General features: G+C 35.5%; 1 protein-coding gene across 4 annotated transcripts in view; it reads right to left on the bottom strand.

Moving 5' to 3' along the window:
• Positions 1-3128: 3128 nt before the first annotated feature.
• LOC107711867 (sodium-dependent phosphate transporter 2-like) overlaps positions 3129-16894 on the bottom strand; it is a 40404-nt gene continuing 26638 nt past the window's right edge. For 2 of the 4 annotated variants that reach the window (XM_016516936.1, XM_016516937.1), the window contains exons 7-11: positions 14903-15118; positions 14192-14801; positions 12512-12697; positions 10067-10151; positions 3129-3710 (exon numbers count right to left, since the gene is read on the bottom strand). In XM_016516936.1, coding sequence (XP_016372422.1) covers positions 3546-3710; positions 10067-10151; positions 12512-12697; positions 14192-14801; positions 14903-15118 — 1262 coding nt within the window. In that variant the 3' untranslated portion in view covers positions 3129-3545. The other 2 variants (XM_016516938.1, XM_016516939.1) reach the window with 2 other exon arrangements.

Below are 16894 nucleotides of genomic sequence, written 5' to 3' on the forward strand. Positions count from 1 at the left end.
ACGTTTCTGCGTACTACGTTTAGCATAGTAGTAGTAGTGGTTAACGTGCCATTCTTTGAATATGTAACTCAAGACTAACTCTGTGGCCAAACTGCAGCCTCATGTTCGGTTACGCAAATACCTGAACGCAGATACGATTCCGAAATTCAACACAACTCTCAGCTACAGCGGCAAAATAGCGTAAATTTCTTATGGATCAACTACTGTCATGCCTCAGCAACAATTAAAAGAGAATCTCATTCGAACGTTAATAGCAACTTGCAAGCCTCAATATTAACACATTAAAGGGATAGTTTACCTTCAGTTGCTGGTCCCAATTGACTTGCATAGTGTTATTATTTTTTTTATCTCCATACTATGGAAGTCAATGGAGACCAGCAACTGAAGGTGAACTATCCCTTTAAGTTTAATGTCAGATACATTTAAAATTTCAATTCGATCACTCTGAGTACTGAGGTTTGTTATCGTGAGATCAAATTTACAAAAGAGCGTATGCTAGTTGTTTGAGTGCCAAGCATCTGCATTCGCATACTTGCGTAAAGAATGTTTTTTGGCGTTTTTTTTACTGCACATGTGGAAGATTTCGCTGGCGTGCCGTTATAAAACAAACCAAGTCATAGCAGAAAGGCAGATTATATTGCCAGGTTGATGCTAAATATTGGATACAGGTTAGTAAAAAGTTTTACTGGATCTTGCTGTGCCCTAAACTCTAAACGGTGTATCGCCACTGCTGGTGGAGGTCCGATTGACCACATTCTGCCAGCTCAATATTGCATTTCAGGGAAACAAAATTACAAAGTTACTCAGCCTTACTTTTCAAAAAGTAATCATGAAAAACTGTTAAAATTTTAACCACTCACTCTCACACAAGGGAGAGACGTCTCTGGGCAAGAAAAACACAATGGATGTATGGAACCAATCCACGTTACGATCCCCTGCCTGAACTTTTTAGACTCTTTTGCGATATAACCATCTTTAAGAAATTATTCAGTGGTATTCAGCACTGAATTTTCTTATTAAAGTTACTGGTACTTTTACTTTTTACTTTTAGCCCAGTTTACTCTCCATGTGAGAAGTCACCACCCATATATGTAGAAAAATATAGTTTAATGAAATTTATATCTATTAATTTCTTTTATTATTTTATTAATCATATCCACCATGTAAAGTTGTGTACTACATATAGCAGTGTGATGTAACACAGGATCATTATGATTCACACTGCTAAAACACAAAATGACATGAAACACCTTTGCACTATGCCTGGTTATTTCATATTTAATTTGTGATTAATAGTTAGTTGATTGGCATTTTTAGGCCACTGCAATGAGTTATTCTACAATATGATTACAATGTAAACACCACAGTACTGAAGTTACTGTATCCAACAAACAGTAAAGCACAACATTACAAGGCAAATGGCCATATAAGCATAGCTTTGTTCTTAATGAAAAATAAAAACAAAAGTAATACACACACACACACACACACACACACACACAAAAAAAAAGAGCAACACTTTGCATTGGTTCAAAGCCACACATTTGTACAGTTTCCAAATCTGGTGACTATCCCGAGGCAGATTACAACGGTGTCTGACAAACATCTAAGCCCAGTTCACCTGATATCACATGGTCATTTGATGTGAGCCTGGCCATTTTTGGACTGAAATCACGAGACTTTTTGGTTTCTTGTGGGGTCAGGGCCACAAATAGGTTGTTACATATTGACCTTTCCTTAAATGACACATTTGTGCCACTGAATCACATCCTGACCTGATGTTAAACAAATTCCTCTTCTGATGAACCTCTGTGATATCAGTACTGAATGCTGATATGACACTGAAAGGCCCGGTGTCTAACACTGCCTCTCGATACCTCATATATACTGTATATGAAGTGGGTAAATCTATGTTTGTGTTGGTTTTATGGGTTCACCGCAAGTGATTTTGGCTGTCCTGGCACATACAGGTATTTATATTGGCATCATCCGTTGGGCTCTAAGAACATTATATACTATTGCTAGACTGAACTACTAGCATCCTGTATCCACAATACAGTCAACTGATTACTTTTGTTTGGATATTGTTTAATTGTTATTACAAACTCTGTCAAAGAGTATTGCATTTAAACTTGATAATCACAATGTTTGGCTATTAATCTTCCAAAAAGAGAGAAAAAAAAATCACCTATTGATATTTATACAAAAGGTGAATTACAGAAAGTTTAAAATGTAATACCTCAGATGAGACTCCTTTATGATCCTAACCCGCTCATATTTTTATATCTTTAAATGATGGTGCATGATTTATTTTTCACTGATATGAGGATCTTTTTAGGGTAGGCAATGGGAGATAAAGTTGATTTTTGATATACTCATGATGACAGGATTAAAATGTAATACCTCAGATGAGACTCCTTTATGATCCTAACCCGCTCCTCATATTTTTATATCTTTAAATGATGGTGCATGATTTATTTTTCACTGATATGAGGATCTTTTTAGGGTAGGCAATGGGAGATAAAGTTGATTTTTGATATACTCATGATGACAGGATTATGGATGTAGTGTCTTGTCATAGTAAAATAATTTTGTAATATTTGATATTTTTCATATGCTTGGAAAGCATATGTTTCATGCAACTACAAACCTGGTCTAAAGTCTCCTTAAATGTAACAATATAAGACCTCGAATAACTAAAAATCTAAAATCCATAGCTGAATATATACACAGTAGAAATTATAGTAGCATACATAGTTCCAAATATGATTTTGTCTTCACACCTCTTGTGTTTTTAAAAAGGTATGAATGGTAACATGTCTAAAAATAAATACAACAATAAAAGAACAGGGAATTCATACACATTAACCACTACGAAAATGATTCATCTTATTTCAATGTTTCATGTATTATGAGTTTTGTCACTTGTCTTTTATGTGGCATAGAGTGTTGACTGAGGTATGATTTTAGCAATGCAGCTAATGTAGGTTTTGAACAGTAGGATGCTTGTCTCAGTGTCATTTACGTAGAAGTTTGATGTTTCAGCGAATGGGAATAAAAGTGCGATTACAACACACCACACATGATGCATATTAAAACATTACATTTAGAGGCCCAAGAGAAGTTAGTAGCCACAACATTGTGCCATAAAACCAATTTTCTAGTCCCATTCATCATGTACTGATTTTTTGAGTATTTGTATTTGCATATGTGTCCAGTTCTCCATCTGTTTACTCCCTTGGACATGTAGGACCACAAATGTACGAGATTTATTTTTTGGAACTTTGAAAATGTACCATTTGAAATCATGAGTCAAAGATCTTACGGTTTATGGTAACATTTCAACAAAACAATAGAAAATCAAAACGGAAATAAATACTCTTGACAAGATTAAGGATATTTAAGTCAAATGATTCTGGATGCTTTTCCAGGCAGCATTTGAAGACTCTCCCCACCCTCTGGCTGTCCACTTTTTCTGTCTGTGTCTGGGTTTTATTTTTTCATCATTACCTTCCTATACCTCCCTCTCTTCCCCATTTTCCATCTCAAACGTAAGGCAGTATGCCGTAGACAAACAGGGCCATGACAGCAGCGCTGAAGAGGCCTGCTATAGGGACGGTCACAAACCAGGCCAGGAAGATGTTCCGGAAGAGACGCCAGTCCACAGCCTTCTTGGAGCGGATCCAGCCCACCGCCACCACTGAGCCCACCTGCACCCACAGCAAAGGCAAAATCAGCAGTAGCAAGTTACAGAAATATGAAAACAGCAAAATGTGGATTTCATTTTTCAGGGTGGAACTAGGTCATACAATCTTTATGAAATGTATTTTGTTATTTCTATAAAGGCTTTTTAAAGATTCCATGAAATCACAAGCATATGTTTCTGTCCTGCTTTAATCTTCAAGTTACAGCAAGTAAGTTACATTGCCACATTTTTTTAATAAGGTCAATAGCCTTTAGTTGAAGGCACAGACCTGGCTATTTGATATTAGTAGGTGGTATGACTGACATGATATTTCTAGTAGCGCTGGATGAAATCTAAATCTAATCTAAATAATATTTGGTCATTTACTATAAATCAGAGGTCCCCAACCACCGGGTCACAACCCAGTACCGGGCCGTGGAAGTGTTGCTACCGGGTCGCAAGAACGTTCTGGGAAAAATGTGTATGACACTCTATTTATCACGTGTTACTGATTATTTTGTATTTTCGTTTGTTGGATGCGATTGCTATGGAGTAGCAATTTGACGATTTCATGTAAATGAAATGTTCAATTAATTAATGAATGATTGTTCTGATCTGTCATATATTAGAGGTTAAATGGATCGCAGTTGATCCGTTATACGTATGGACCAGGCCCCACAGTTCGGCACGCATGTGATTCGCAGATTAATTTGGCAATCTACACGTTCAAGCGATTTTAAACCATAAGAAGAAGCGAAAGAGAACTCGATTCGTTCCTCACGCGCTGTTTTCGGTGTGCACAGCAGCCTCACACACCAGAAGCGCGCACACGCACAGAGACGTGTTTCAGACAGCGTGCGAATACAGAGTTGATTCCTCTTTCATGTCTTTTTGCGTTTGAGATACATACATATAACATTGTCAAAAAACCCTTCCCGCCATTCTCATTCTCTGTGCTTATCTGAAAAATCATCCGATCCGTCACTCAAAAACCACAATATGATCCGCTGAAACACAAACATTTTATATATATATAAACCCCACCCCACTCCAGCCGGTCCACGAGAATATTTTCAAAATATAACCGGTCCATGGTGTTAAAAATGTTGGAGACCCCTGGACTATTCCAATAATGCTTAAATCATTGCAATATTCACCATGTTGCTTAATTTTATAAATCACCACCACAAAAATTAAGGGAATATACTCAACATATTTAATATATCACCCAATTATTCATTATAGATAGCATTTTACTAAATGTGGGCAAACCCAACTCAAATCTACATGGCTTCAACACTAACAGACATGGGTTGATCCAAATTTTGATTTCATATCAGCATAATATCTCTTCTGAAATAACAAAATACATGGATTTGATTAATTGTGCAAACTCCTGGGCAGGGGTTAGTTAGAGAACACAAAGTACAGCAAGGTTTGAGATCAAGCGTTCTTTTCCTCATTTTCTCCTTTTGCTTGAAAGGCAAAGTCATGTCATGTCCTGCCGAACACAGGGCAGCAGGAGGAGTAACATTTCCATACATGCTGTGTGACTCAGGGGTTATGGTGACAGGTGTTTGCTAGATACAAGAGCTATCTGGCTCTTCTTATACGGTCAATGCAACCGAAGCCTCCGTCACAGGGGGCTAAATCTGGAGCAAAAGCCAACCCAAAGTCAACAACAGAGAATAAAAGACTTCAGGCCTTTAATTCTCCCATGATTTAAACCCCTTGATCTACTCAAACATCATGCAAGATGCTTGACCTGTGAGCCATGTGACTAATCCATGAAATCAAGACAAGATTTATGACCTTTCTGTGAATTTGTTTAGCAAACAAGATCTAATCAAAATAAACCTGATGAAGATGCGACTCCTCCATTGCTGCAATGTCTTTGTTCCCATTTCATAATAATATAAGTGGCTTTACTGGACAAAGCTCATCTGAACATTAACGGCCTGCTAATTCATATTTTGGATGCTGTGACACAAAGACATGACATGCTCACAGTAGTAATGCTGATAACTAGGGCTGTCAATCGATTAAAAATTATGAATGAATTATCGCCGATATGCAGATTAATTAATCAAATTGTTATTTACCCAGAAAAGCCCCCAATTAAAGACAACTCAAGCGCATTACATTATTATAGCAGCCCTGAATGCAACCCTGTTTTGCAACATTTGCTGATTTGTGTGCTTTCTGTGCTTTGTGTGATTTTGATTGGGGAAAAAAAACATTAATTCAACATTATTAAAAATAAAACTTAAAAAAAAAAAACATAAAAAAATCGTTTAACCCCATATTGGGTAAATTAGCCTAAACTGAACTGTCAGTCAGTAACAGTGTTATTGTTAAAACTAAAATTATTAAAAATATTTTCATTATTGAAATAAAGCAAAAATAAAATATAAACCGATTAGAAAAACCTAAACTTAAAAAACGTTTAAATTACTAAAACTAAACCTGAAATAAAAATAAAGCCAAAAAAGGTAAAAATGACAAAAGCACATAAGATTACTGAAACTTAACCTAAAACTAAAATGAAAACTGAAAATATAAAATGAATAATAGTATTTAAAGCTAGTTGTTGGTTTATATATATATATATACACACACTACCGCTCAAAAGTTTGGGATCAGTAAGACTTGTAATGTTTTTTTAAAGAAGTCTCTTAAGCTCATCAAGGCTGCATTTATTTGATCAAAAATACAGAAACAAAAACAGTAATCTTGCAAAATGTTATTACAATATAAAATATTGGTTTCTATTTTAATATCCTTTAAAATATAATTTATTTCTGTGATGCAAAGCTGAATTTCCATCAGCCATTACTCCAGTCTTCAGTGTCACATGATCCCTCAGAAATCATTCTAATATGCTGATTTATTATCAGTGTTGAAACTGTTGTGCTGCTTAATATTTTTTTGGAACCTGTGATACTTTTTTTCAGGATTCTTTGATGAATAAAAAGTTAAAAAGAAGAGCATTTATTTAAAATAGAAATATTTTCTAACAATATACACTACTGTTCAAAAGTTTGGGGTCAATACATTTTTATTCCTTCTTTTTTTTTTGAATGAAATTTTAAAACTTTTCAGCAAGGATGTGTTAAATTGATAAGAAGTGATAGCAAAGATTTATATTGTTAGAAAAGATTTATATTTTGAATAAATGCTGTTCTTTTTAACTTTTTATTCATCAAAGAATCCTGAAAAAGTATCGCAGTTTCCAAAAAAAATATTTGGCAGCACAACTGTTGCCAACATTGATAATTCTAATAATAAATCAGCATATTAGAATGATTTCTGAAGGATCATGTGACACTGAAGACTGGAGTAATGGCTGATGGAAATTCAGCTTTGCATCACAGAAATAAATGATATTTTAAAGGATATTAAAATAGAAACCATTATTTTATATTTTAATAACATTTTGCAAGATTACTGTTTTTGTTTCTGTATTTTTGATCAAATAAATGCAACTTTGATGAGCTTAAGAGACTTCTTTAAAAAATATTACAAGTCTTACTGATCCCAAACTTTTGAGCGGTAGTGTAAACATAAATTGGGTGTCAATGTTTTTATCGTTCATCAGCTAGAAAAATCGTTCTGAAAGTGATTCCAATGAAATCATTTCGCTGTGCCTTTATCATTATAGTTGTGGTGTGGTGTGCTATTCTTTAATATTGAGAACGATTTTTAGAGCTATATATTTATAGTTATTGTCCTTGGTGTGAACAGGCCTTTATTCTTTATCACACCAAATTACCATGTTAACTTGACAGCCCTAACTCAAACTGAACCTCAAGCCCTCTATCTTTAGCCTCAAACCAGGTTTTAAAGCACTACAAAGATTTTACAAGAAGTTTATGAATCTGAATAGAGGTCATGGAGTAGAATGAGGTATCAGTCTAAAGCCAAACATGCTTAAAGCTCTTGACTGCCCTTGTATCACAAAGCATCCCCAAACCCCTACAAAAACATTATAAAGCACACACAAGAAAATAGAGAATAAATAGAGGTCAGCTGATTTGTGCTCTAGGAATGTGTAGCGACAAATTGTAAACAGGGTTTTGTATTGATTTTTGACTACAGGTGAGATTGCTGGACTCATTTCTATCAAGTATTAGCCTAATGTGACCAGTTCAGGCTGTTGACCTATGCTAAAGAGGAGAAATTACCTACGTTTTAATGCAATCACTGCAGTTGGCATGGTTTGGTTGACATGTTTAGCGTCTTGACTACAATGTATGCACTACCCAGTACCTTTTAAAAACATACTGTCTTCGATTAATGCATTATCTTTAAAACTACTAAGCAGATGAAAAAAGAATGAATCAAATAGGCGAATTGCAACTGCAATCATGGAGTTACATGTTTGCAGAGGTGAGCATTGATTGGCTGTTCGATGATTACACTAGAGAAGCTATGGGGGTGGAGTTTAGCACTACCAAAGCTTCACTACTATACCAATACCTTGCAGTGGGTGGAGCTTATAGGAATGCCCACATTTGAGGCAACGAGCACTGTTAGAGCACTCATTACTTCAATGCAAAATCCACTGTGAAAAGACGACAAATGACAAGACAAAGACAAACACAACAGATAAAACATAAGAGACACACATAGCATGGAGCAAGACACCAGTGGCCCGAGCAAATGCAGACAAATACACAGCAACATGCCATGAGAGAGATGAGGAGGGGGACAAAGAGATGATGTAGTGAAGCATCACTTAAACACAGATCTGTGAAGAGAAGAGTGTTATTTCATCCTGTATGCACCAAGGCCTGAGAGAAGAGGAGGAAGCGTTCGTCTTCATTTCTAAAGGGTTTGAGAGAGCTGTCTCAGCCTTGATGAGAGCGTTCATTGTCCCAGGATTGACATCAGTGTGCAGTAAAGTTGCTTTATAAGCATCAGAAACAGTGACCGAGCCAATGACATCAGTAACTGGATGGCTGAGATCAGAGAATCCAGGATGCCTGCCAGAGTATAATCTTGATTAAAAATAAATACATCAAATGCCATTATCAATAAAAAAAATTAAATAAATAATGCTTATCGTTCAGAAAATGTTGCTCATGCACTTCAAACAACATATTATATGATATGCTTTATTTTCTATTTATTATATGAGGATTTTTCTGCTACTAAAATACTGGTAATCTTGTCTAAATTATGTCCAACATAATGCAGTCATAAACCTGATTTATGTGATTTCCTTATTTTCTAAAAATAAAAATGTATAATTTGCTTAATAAAATTAATATTTATGTAATAATTCTGTATTTAAATTCAGTACATACAAAAATAACATTTCAGAATAATAGTGAAGTCCTATTAGTCTAGTTAATTTGGTACTATATTTTTGTTAGTAGTAGTAACAGTGCTATTTTAGTATTATTTCTGATTGTTTTAATGTTTTAGGTGTTATTTATTAATAGCATTAGTTATTAATATTTTGAATTGGCTTTTATTCATATATTGAGTTTATTTTATTTTTAGTTTCAGTCATTTTGTTAAGTGCTTTTGTCATTTTTATTAGTTTTTTTAATATTTAGCTTTGATTTTTATTTCAGTTTTAGTTTCAATAAGTTAAGTATTTCAATTGAAACATTTTCAGTTATTTGCTAATGCAACATTTCTCATTTTTAAGTTTTTGATCTAATACTTAGATTTTATTTCAGCTTTCTTTCAATTAACAAAAAACTGTTTTTTAAAAACTTTAGCAAAATAACAACAGTGGTTATTAATAAACTTATATTTCCTATAAAAATTCTACTTGCAACTTAATTCTTATAACTTAACTTTGGTAACTGGATTAAATGGTTGAGCTGGACAACTTGTTATTTATTGACAACTAGTTATTTACTTGTCTAAACAAGTCAAGTCAAGTCACCTTTATTTATATAGCGCTTTTAACAATACAGATTGTGTCAAAGCAACTGTACAGCATTAATTAGGAAAATATTGTCTCAGACATAACACTAAGCATTTTTCTACAATTATTTATAATTCTAAAATTATATCATTTGATTGTATGAGTTTAATAATTGATTACATTTGAGGTCTAGCGAGGTCGAGACCAGCGAGACGGGACACATCCAAATAATTGTCAGACATTTGACTCAATGCGAAACAATATAGTAGAACATGAGATTTGGTCAGTTTATTGTGATTGGACAGCACCCTATTTGTGTAAAGTGTCAAGTGGTTGTGCATCCATGTCATTATTTATCAATAACAGATAGCATCATGTGCTGAAAGCTGATGTGGGCACCTCTCATTCCCTGCAAAAACAAGACGGCTCCCTCTTCTCTCTGGTGGCGTGCACACAATAACCTAAGGGGGCCAGATGGGCTCTGACCCGATCTTTACCTTGCAGTGTGTCGTACTGATTGGAAGTCCGATATTGGACGCCAAAACAACAGTGATCGCTGAGGCCAGCTCAATAGTGAATCCACTGCGGGGGGAGGGCAACAAAACACAACTTTATACAGTCACACCTGCAGTTCAACCAATAATTGCAATGCATGCCGTTGAGAGAGGCTGGTGCACGTGCAGCACGCAGGTCTGGAGGAGTGGAAACATTTTAACAGGCATGCAAAAAGTCCACAAGGAGATGAAGGTGAAGTAACAAGAAAACAAGGTTGACAGGTTTTCTGTGAGTTTTTGCCTATTAAGTATGAACGTGTGAGAGTGAGTGTGCATCACAGGGTAGACACGTGTGCATGCATGCAGGTGGAAACAGCGGCAGTTCTGTGGTGATTACGCTTGTGCTGATAAACTCCTGTGGCCTCTTAAAACACACACAGACAGCATGAACATGTGAGGAAGATATGCACTGTGCACAAACAAGCAGACAAACCTTCCATCAAATCATGCAAACCAATCTAAACAGCACGAGTTTTGAAAAAAAGGTATACTGCATGGTGTTCGCTATTCCCTTACATTGTCCCCACTAAAAAAAAAACCAACTCCTTCCTGTCAACGAACATCAAAGCCAATGAGCAAGCTGACAGATACTGTCTGAGGTCACATCGATTGTTATTTCTGTGCACTACGTGAGGGCATGAGACAGGGAACATGGCCACCTGATGCACACTCACTCAGTATAGACTGACTGTCATGCAGGATTGTAGAGACCTGCAGTGCGAAATCGTTCAGTCACACACACATTGAGAAACTGCAAATTGTTCCAGCAAATCAAAATAATTTGCTTTTTTGTTAAATCTTGTTCAAAGTTTCTGTCTTTAAAAAATATTTAAAATAATAATAAAAATGAATAATCATCACATTAACTTCCATGAATTTTCTTTTTTGTTAATGTTTGAGGAGTTTTTTTTAAATACACTATTACTATAATTTTAAATTATAGTAATACATTTAAAATATAGTAAATTTTAAATTTTCTGATTAAAATTAGCAAAACTCACCATTATACATTGTTCTGGGTAGTTGTAAGCCAATAAGATTTTTTTTGGAGTAAACTTTCAGTAACTTTTTCTGTTACATCTGTTACTTTATCATCTAATGACATATACTTTGTGGGGAAAAAAAAAACTGTGCCATGAAATGATCCAGGTTTAATTGAATCCAGTGAAACTTTAAGTGATGATGAATAAATTATTGACAGTAAAAAAATTTTTTTTAAAAAGTAATGTTCACACTTAAAAGTCTGTGTGTGATGAGATTCATGTGAAGAAAAACTAATTCGCTATTAAAATAATTTCTAAATTCTTTTTTTTTTTTTTAAATATATACAATTTTGGAGCTTAGACATCAACAGAAACAGATTATTACACTAAAATAATTTGCTTTTTTATTTCAAAGGCTCATTTAAAATAGTTGATTTTGGTTTGGATTTGTGTCCAGTTACATTTCAGTATATCAGTGTTTAGTAATCATGACTTCCTAACAAGCATCTCTATAAAAATTATCCGCTGTTGGCTTTCTCAGAACAATGACAAGAGATCTTTTTATAGGGTGGAAAGCCTTTGTTCTGATTATCAACTCAAGCTCATTTGTTTTTGACAGTTTGTCTCGTTACTAAGAGAAAGCAAGGTCGCTGAGGCTGTGTGCACAAGTGACTTGCTAAATTTAGCAAACTCAGGCAGTTCTGAGCGGTGGGTGCAAAACAGCGACCAGTCTCTTTAATCGAACTTTATTCTAAAGTGTGTTAAAAATTTAAATTAAGGTCATTCTACGGTGATATTTAACCCGATTTGTGGTGGTAACACAAAGAGGGATTGAGGGCAAGTACCCAAACGGGAGAGGAGAAAAGCCGATAAACAGAACTAATCTAGCAAGATTTCAATTATCAGATAAACTATTGTGTCCCTGCTGCCAAAGCACATGCTCCGTTTCTGTAGTCTACGATTACACCTTCAGCACTGGTTTAGCACCAAGAGGAAGGTTTCAGTTCTGTCAGCGTTTTACACCAAAAACCGGTCCCCCACCTCAACAATTTTCCACTTGCTACAGGAAAAGACAGACACCTTTTGTATTGTCAGAAATAAATAAAACATGGAAAAATAGTGTGTTTTTGTCATGGGTTTCCTGTAAGAGGCCACTTAAATTAAGCTCACTGTACACTGTGCAATTTTTCTGTTCTTTTTGATTGCTGCTTGTTAGATTGAATGTATGATGCCAGTGAGACCTTAGGTAAAATTTCAAAATGATGGGCAAAATCATACAGTGTGCATTGGGCTTAAGAAGATTTCTTACAGTGGATAAGAAATCATCACATCTGCATGCAACAGGAGCACATGCATCAATTATCATGCACAAACATCATGCTCTCTGCCAAAAGGCTGATCTCACCTGGAGGGGGTGATGGGAGTGAGGTCTTTGCCCATCGTTTGAATGACACGTCGACCCCAAACCCACAGTCCAGTACAGATTCCAATGCCGCCATAGAACAGCAGCCAGATTGGTGTGGCCGCATCCTGCATCACCCCACCCTGTTCGTAAATCATCCACAGGGCCACCAAAGGGCCAATTGCATTACTGCAGAAAAGGAAAAAACAAGCGTGTTCACAGGGGAAGTGACATGAAGCCATGTGGTCTTTAAATCAACATATTAGCTGAACTCAGCCACAAAATGTATCATGATTATGAAAAGATAACTTCCTGTGATGGCAAAGCTGAATTTTCAGCATCATTACTCCAGTCTTGAGTGTCACACGATCCTTCAGAAATTGGTCTAATATGCTGATTTGATACTCACGAAAGTCATGTTCACACTTAAAAAGTCTGTGTGTGATAAGATTCACGTGAAGAAACACTAATTCACTATTAAAATAATTTCTAAATTCTATTTTATTTTTTTTTAAATATATACAATTTTGGAGCTTAGACATCAACAGAAACAGATTATTATACACTAAAATAATTTGCTTTTTTATTTCAAAGGCTCATTTAAAATGTTTGATTTTGGTTTGGATTTGTGTCCAGTTACATTTCAGTATATCAGTGTTTAGTAATCATGTTATAAACAGTTTTGCACTTTAATATTTGTGTGAAAATCTTTTTTTTTTTTCAGGATTCTTTGATAAATAGAAAGTTCAAAAGAACAGCATTTATTTAAAATGGAAATCTTTTGTAACATTATTGTCTTTACTGTCACTTTTGATAAATTTATTGCAATTTTTTAAAATAAAAGCATTAATTTCTTTATTAAAAAAAAAAAAATCTTATGGACCCCAAACTTTTGAGCGTATAAACCAGAGAATGAATCTGCCCTAAATTAATTTGCCCCCAAAACTAAAATGGAAAAATAATTTGAATGAACAAAGAAATATTATTATTAAATATTAATAACATATTTATTAATAATACATTTATTAAATAATTATTATTTAATTTTGTGCTGCTATTGATTTGACAGTGGAGAGGTCACATGCTCTCAGTAAAAAAACAGTACAAAAGCTGTCACTGGGGCAGTACCCTTTTAAAAGGCACGTGTTTGTACCTTATTTACCCCTAAAGGGTGCATATAAGTACATATGGTCTATATTTTGTACCTTTCGAAAAGGTACTGCCCCAGTGAGAGCTTTAGCACTTTTTTTTCTGAGGGAGAACTTTGTTTGAATTTTGTTTACACTTCACACTAAATAGAAACACAATAATCAAATTATGTCACCAAAAAAAACAATTGAAAGATTTTAACTGTCAAAGCATTAAGCAGCTGAAGTTAGCCCAAACTAATGGCCACGTCTCACTTTGGTCTTAACAGTCTGGGTATGAGCCAAATCATCTGCAGAGCCATGAACCAGATCTGTGGCACTGAACTGAGGGCTTGTTCTCAGGGCACACTAATGCTGTGGAATGTGAAGAAATGGTGCACATAGTACAGTAGGTCTTATTCTGAATGCACTAGTCACACTAAAAAGTAAAAATATAAAAAAATAAACTACCAAAGTTTCTCAAAAGCATACTTAAAAACTTGCACATAAAAATTAATTAATCTTGGTTTTGAAACATAGACGTCAAGTGGCCTACCTGACATCATTCCCCCCATGCGCAAACGATCCGAAACAGGCGGTCAGGATTTGCAGGAAGTGGAAGAGCAGGAAGACTTGAGGCTTGTCCTTCTCCTCCTTGTCCTCATCAACACAGTCCTCCAGCACCCCTTCAGCTGGGGCCCGGGGCTCCCTTTTATCTGCTGCCAACTTCACATCCACGTCACCTTCCTCCGCTTCAATCTCAGCCTCTGCAACCGCGTTACAGTAGCTGGAATAGCTGTCGTAACGCAATCGCTTCTTCGAATAGAAGACTGTGTCGCCCACTAGCTTCTCACTGTCTTCTGGAGGAGGGGCGCTGGATTCCGACCGCATCAGGGGCTGCACCGGCATGCCGCAGATGGCTGCTGTGTAACATGTATAGCTGTTGTTGCGGCGGAGGTGACGGTAGTTGTTGTCGGGACGTGAGCTGCTGCGCTCGTCCTCCAGGCGGCCCAGGTGGATCTTGTGAAGGAGGTCCTTGTAGAGACCAGAGTCCTTATGAACCGTGTGATAGACCTGGCCATCGCTGCGCATGTGTCCATCAAAGCTGAAGCCCCCATTGGACACGGGTGACTTGAGGCACCCGTTGGTCATGGAGTTGGTGCGACCTGACAGAAAAAAAAAAAAAACGAAATAAGCCAATCAGGTTAGCACAGGACATTTTGGTCAGATAGTACCCATTAAACACAAGATAAGTCCTTTAACATACCATACACTCTGCCGTTAGGCAGGACGGTGCCTCCATTAGCCAGGCTGTTCAGCTCTCCTGTGGACTCCTCTGTCAGGGGCAGCACAGCATCGTTGCTGCTTTTTGCACCTGGAAGCTCTTTAAACACGGGGGCTTCCGCTTCCTCTTCCTCTTCCGGGATTTTATCCAAACTCTCATCAGAGATTCGGGAGAGAGCATGCTCTTTCTTCAGCCGACCTGTTTTGGGAAAAAAGCCAGGAAACCATTAAATATAAAGTCATATATTAGGTATCAATGATAGGGATGCATGATATATCAGCATTCTATTGGTTTTTGGCCAATGTTTTATTTTTTTATCATATCAGTCCATATTGGATATTTAATTGTGCATCATCTTAGTTCCATTATTTTTACATTTAGCATTGCATTAATCTAACGGTCTCTTAAAGTTAATCTTTAAAAACAATAATAATGTAATAACATGTTTAAATGTTATCTTTAGTCAATATAAATGTTTCATATCGGACATTATAACGTTATCATTAAATGTATTAAATTCACTTTGATACAATACACTTTAATACACTTCAATCTGATTTTAGTTTTTAGTGTTTAATTTTAAATTTACACTATAGTTCAAAAATTTGTGGTCTTTTGAGCAAGATTTTTTTAATGCTTTTAAAAAAGAAAGTCTAATGCTCACCAAGGCTGAATTTATTTGATTACAAATACAGTAAAAAGAATTATATTGTGAAATATTGCAATTTAAAATAACCGTTTTCTATATGAATATATTGTAAAATGTAATTTATTACTGTGATGCAAAGCTGTACAGTCAGCATTATTAGTCCATTCTTCAGAAAACATTCTAATATGTTGATTTGGTGCTCATGAAACATTTCTTATATTTTATCATTTTGTTGAAAACAGTTCTTATTATTTTGGTGGAGACTGGGATTACAATTTTCAGGATTCTTTGATGAATAGAAAGTTGTAAAAAGAACAAGATTTGTGTGATATAGAAATCACTTTTGATCAATTTAATGCAGCCTTGCAGAATAAAAGTATTAATTTCTTTCATCAACAATAAACACACTACCCCAAATATTTAATGGTAGTGCAATTTTGACAAAATTATATAGAATTTTCACTTATTGGTATCAGCGAGAATAGTATCATCAGTGCATCCCTAATCAACATAAATGTTATTTGCAGAGCAGACGAGGGGAAGTAGGCAAGCTTTGTGAAACTGGTGAAAAGCTGAAAATTAAAAGCAGCATTAACAATATTACAGTGAGAATAATATAATCAAGCAAACATAATCACTAATAAACATGGATAATTCCATGCGTGAAAAACTGTGATATCAGTATGATTACAACTGGCCTTTTTAAATCGAGCAGTGATAATGAACATCAATAACAAGCACTTTAAATTAGTGCCCCACATATTTAATGCTAATTTTGAGCTTCACACATTGATCCTTCTCAACAGCCTAAAAGTCAAATAAATAAATAAATAGATTCCTACAACTCTGTTTCCCATGGGAAACCGCACTATGAAACAGACCCTTGATCTGAAAACAAATTTAATAAAGCAAGCAACAATTTAAAGCGCTGATCCGTGAGTGAAAGCAGTGCTTCAACATTTCATTTCATTAATGATTCATTTCATTAAAGGCACAATATGTAAGATTTTTTTATTAAAATATCCAAAAACCACTAGAACAGTGTTATATATGTTGCTAACTTGTGTACTTACATTATCCCAAATGTTTCGAAGAATGTTTAAATCCAGAGAAATAAGCAATTTCAACTAGTGTGCGTAAGGCGCCGGCGCGATCGAACAGCGGAAACAAACAACAAAAACAAACGACAAAAAAATACTCCGTCATTTTTGGTCATACAGATCATTCGAAACTGCAATGTGTTTACTTTATTTCTGTCATCTCGGTTTCCTTTCCGTGGACTTTCGTAGAGCGCCGCGCCACACAAATAGCCTATGGACCAAAAT

This window comes from Sinocyclocheilus rhinocerous, unplaced genomic scaffold (assembly GCF_001515625.1).
Source record: "Sinocyclocheilus rhinocerous isolate Xijiao unplaced genomic scaffold, SAMN03320098_v1.1 scaffold988, whole genome shotgun sequence".
Classification (NCBI taxonomy): domain Eukaryota; kingdom Metazoa; phylum Chordata; class Actinopteri; order Cypriniformes; family Cyprinidae; genus Sinocyclocheilus; species Sinocyclocheilus rhinocerous.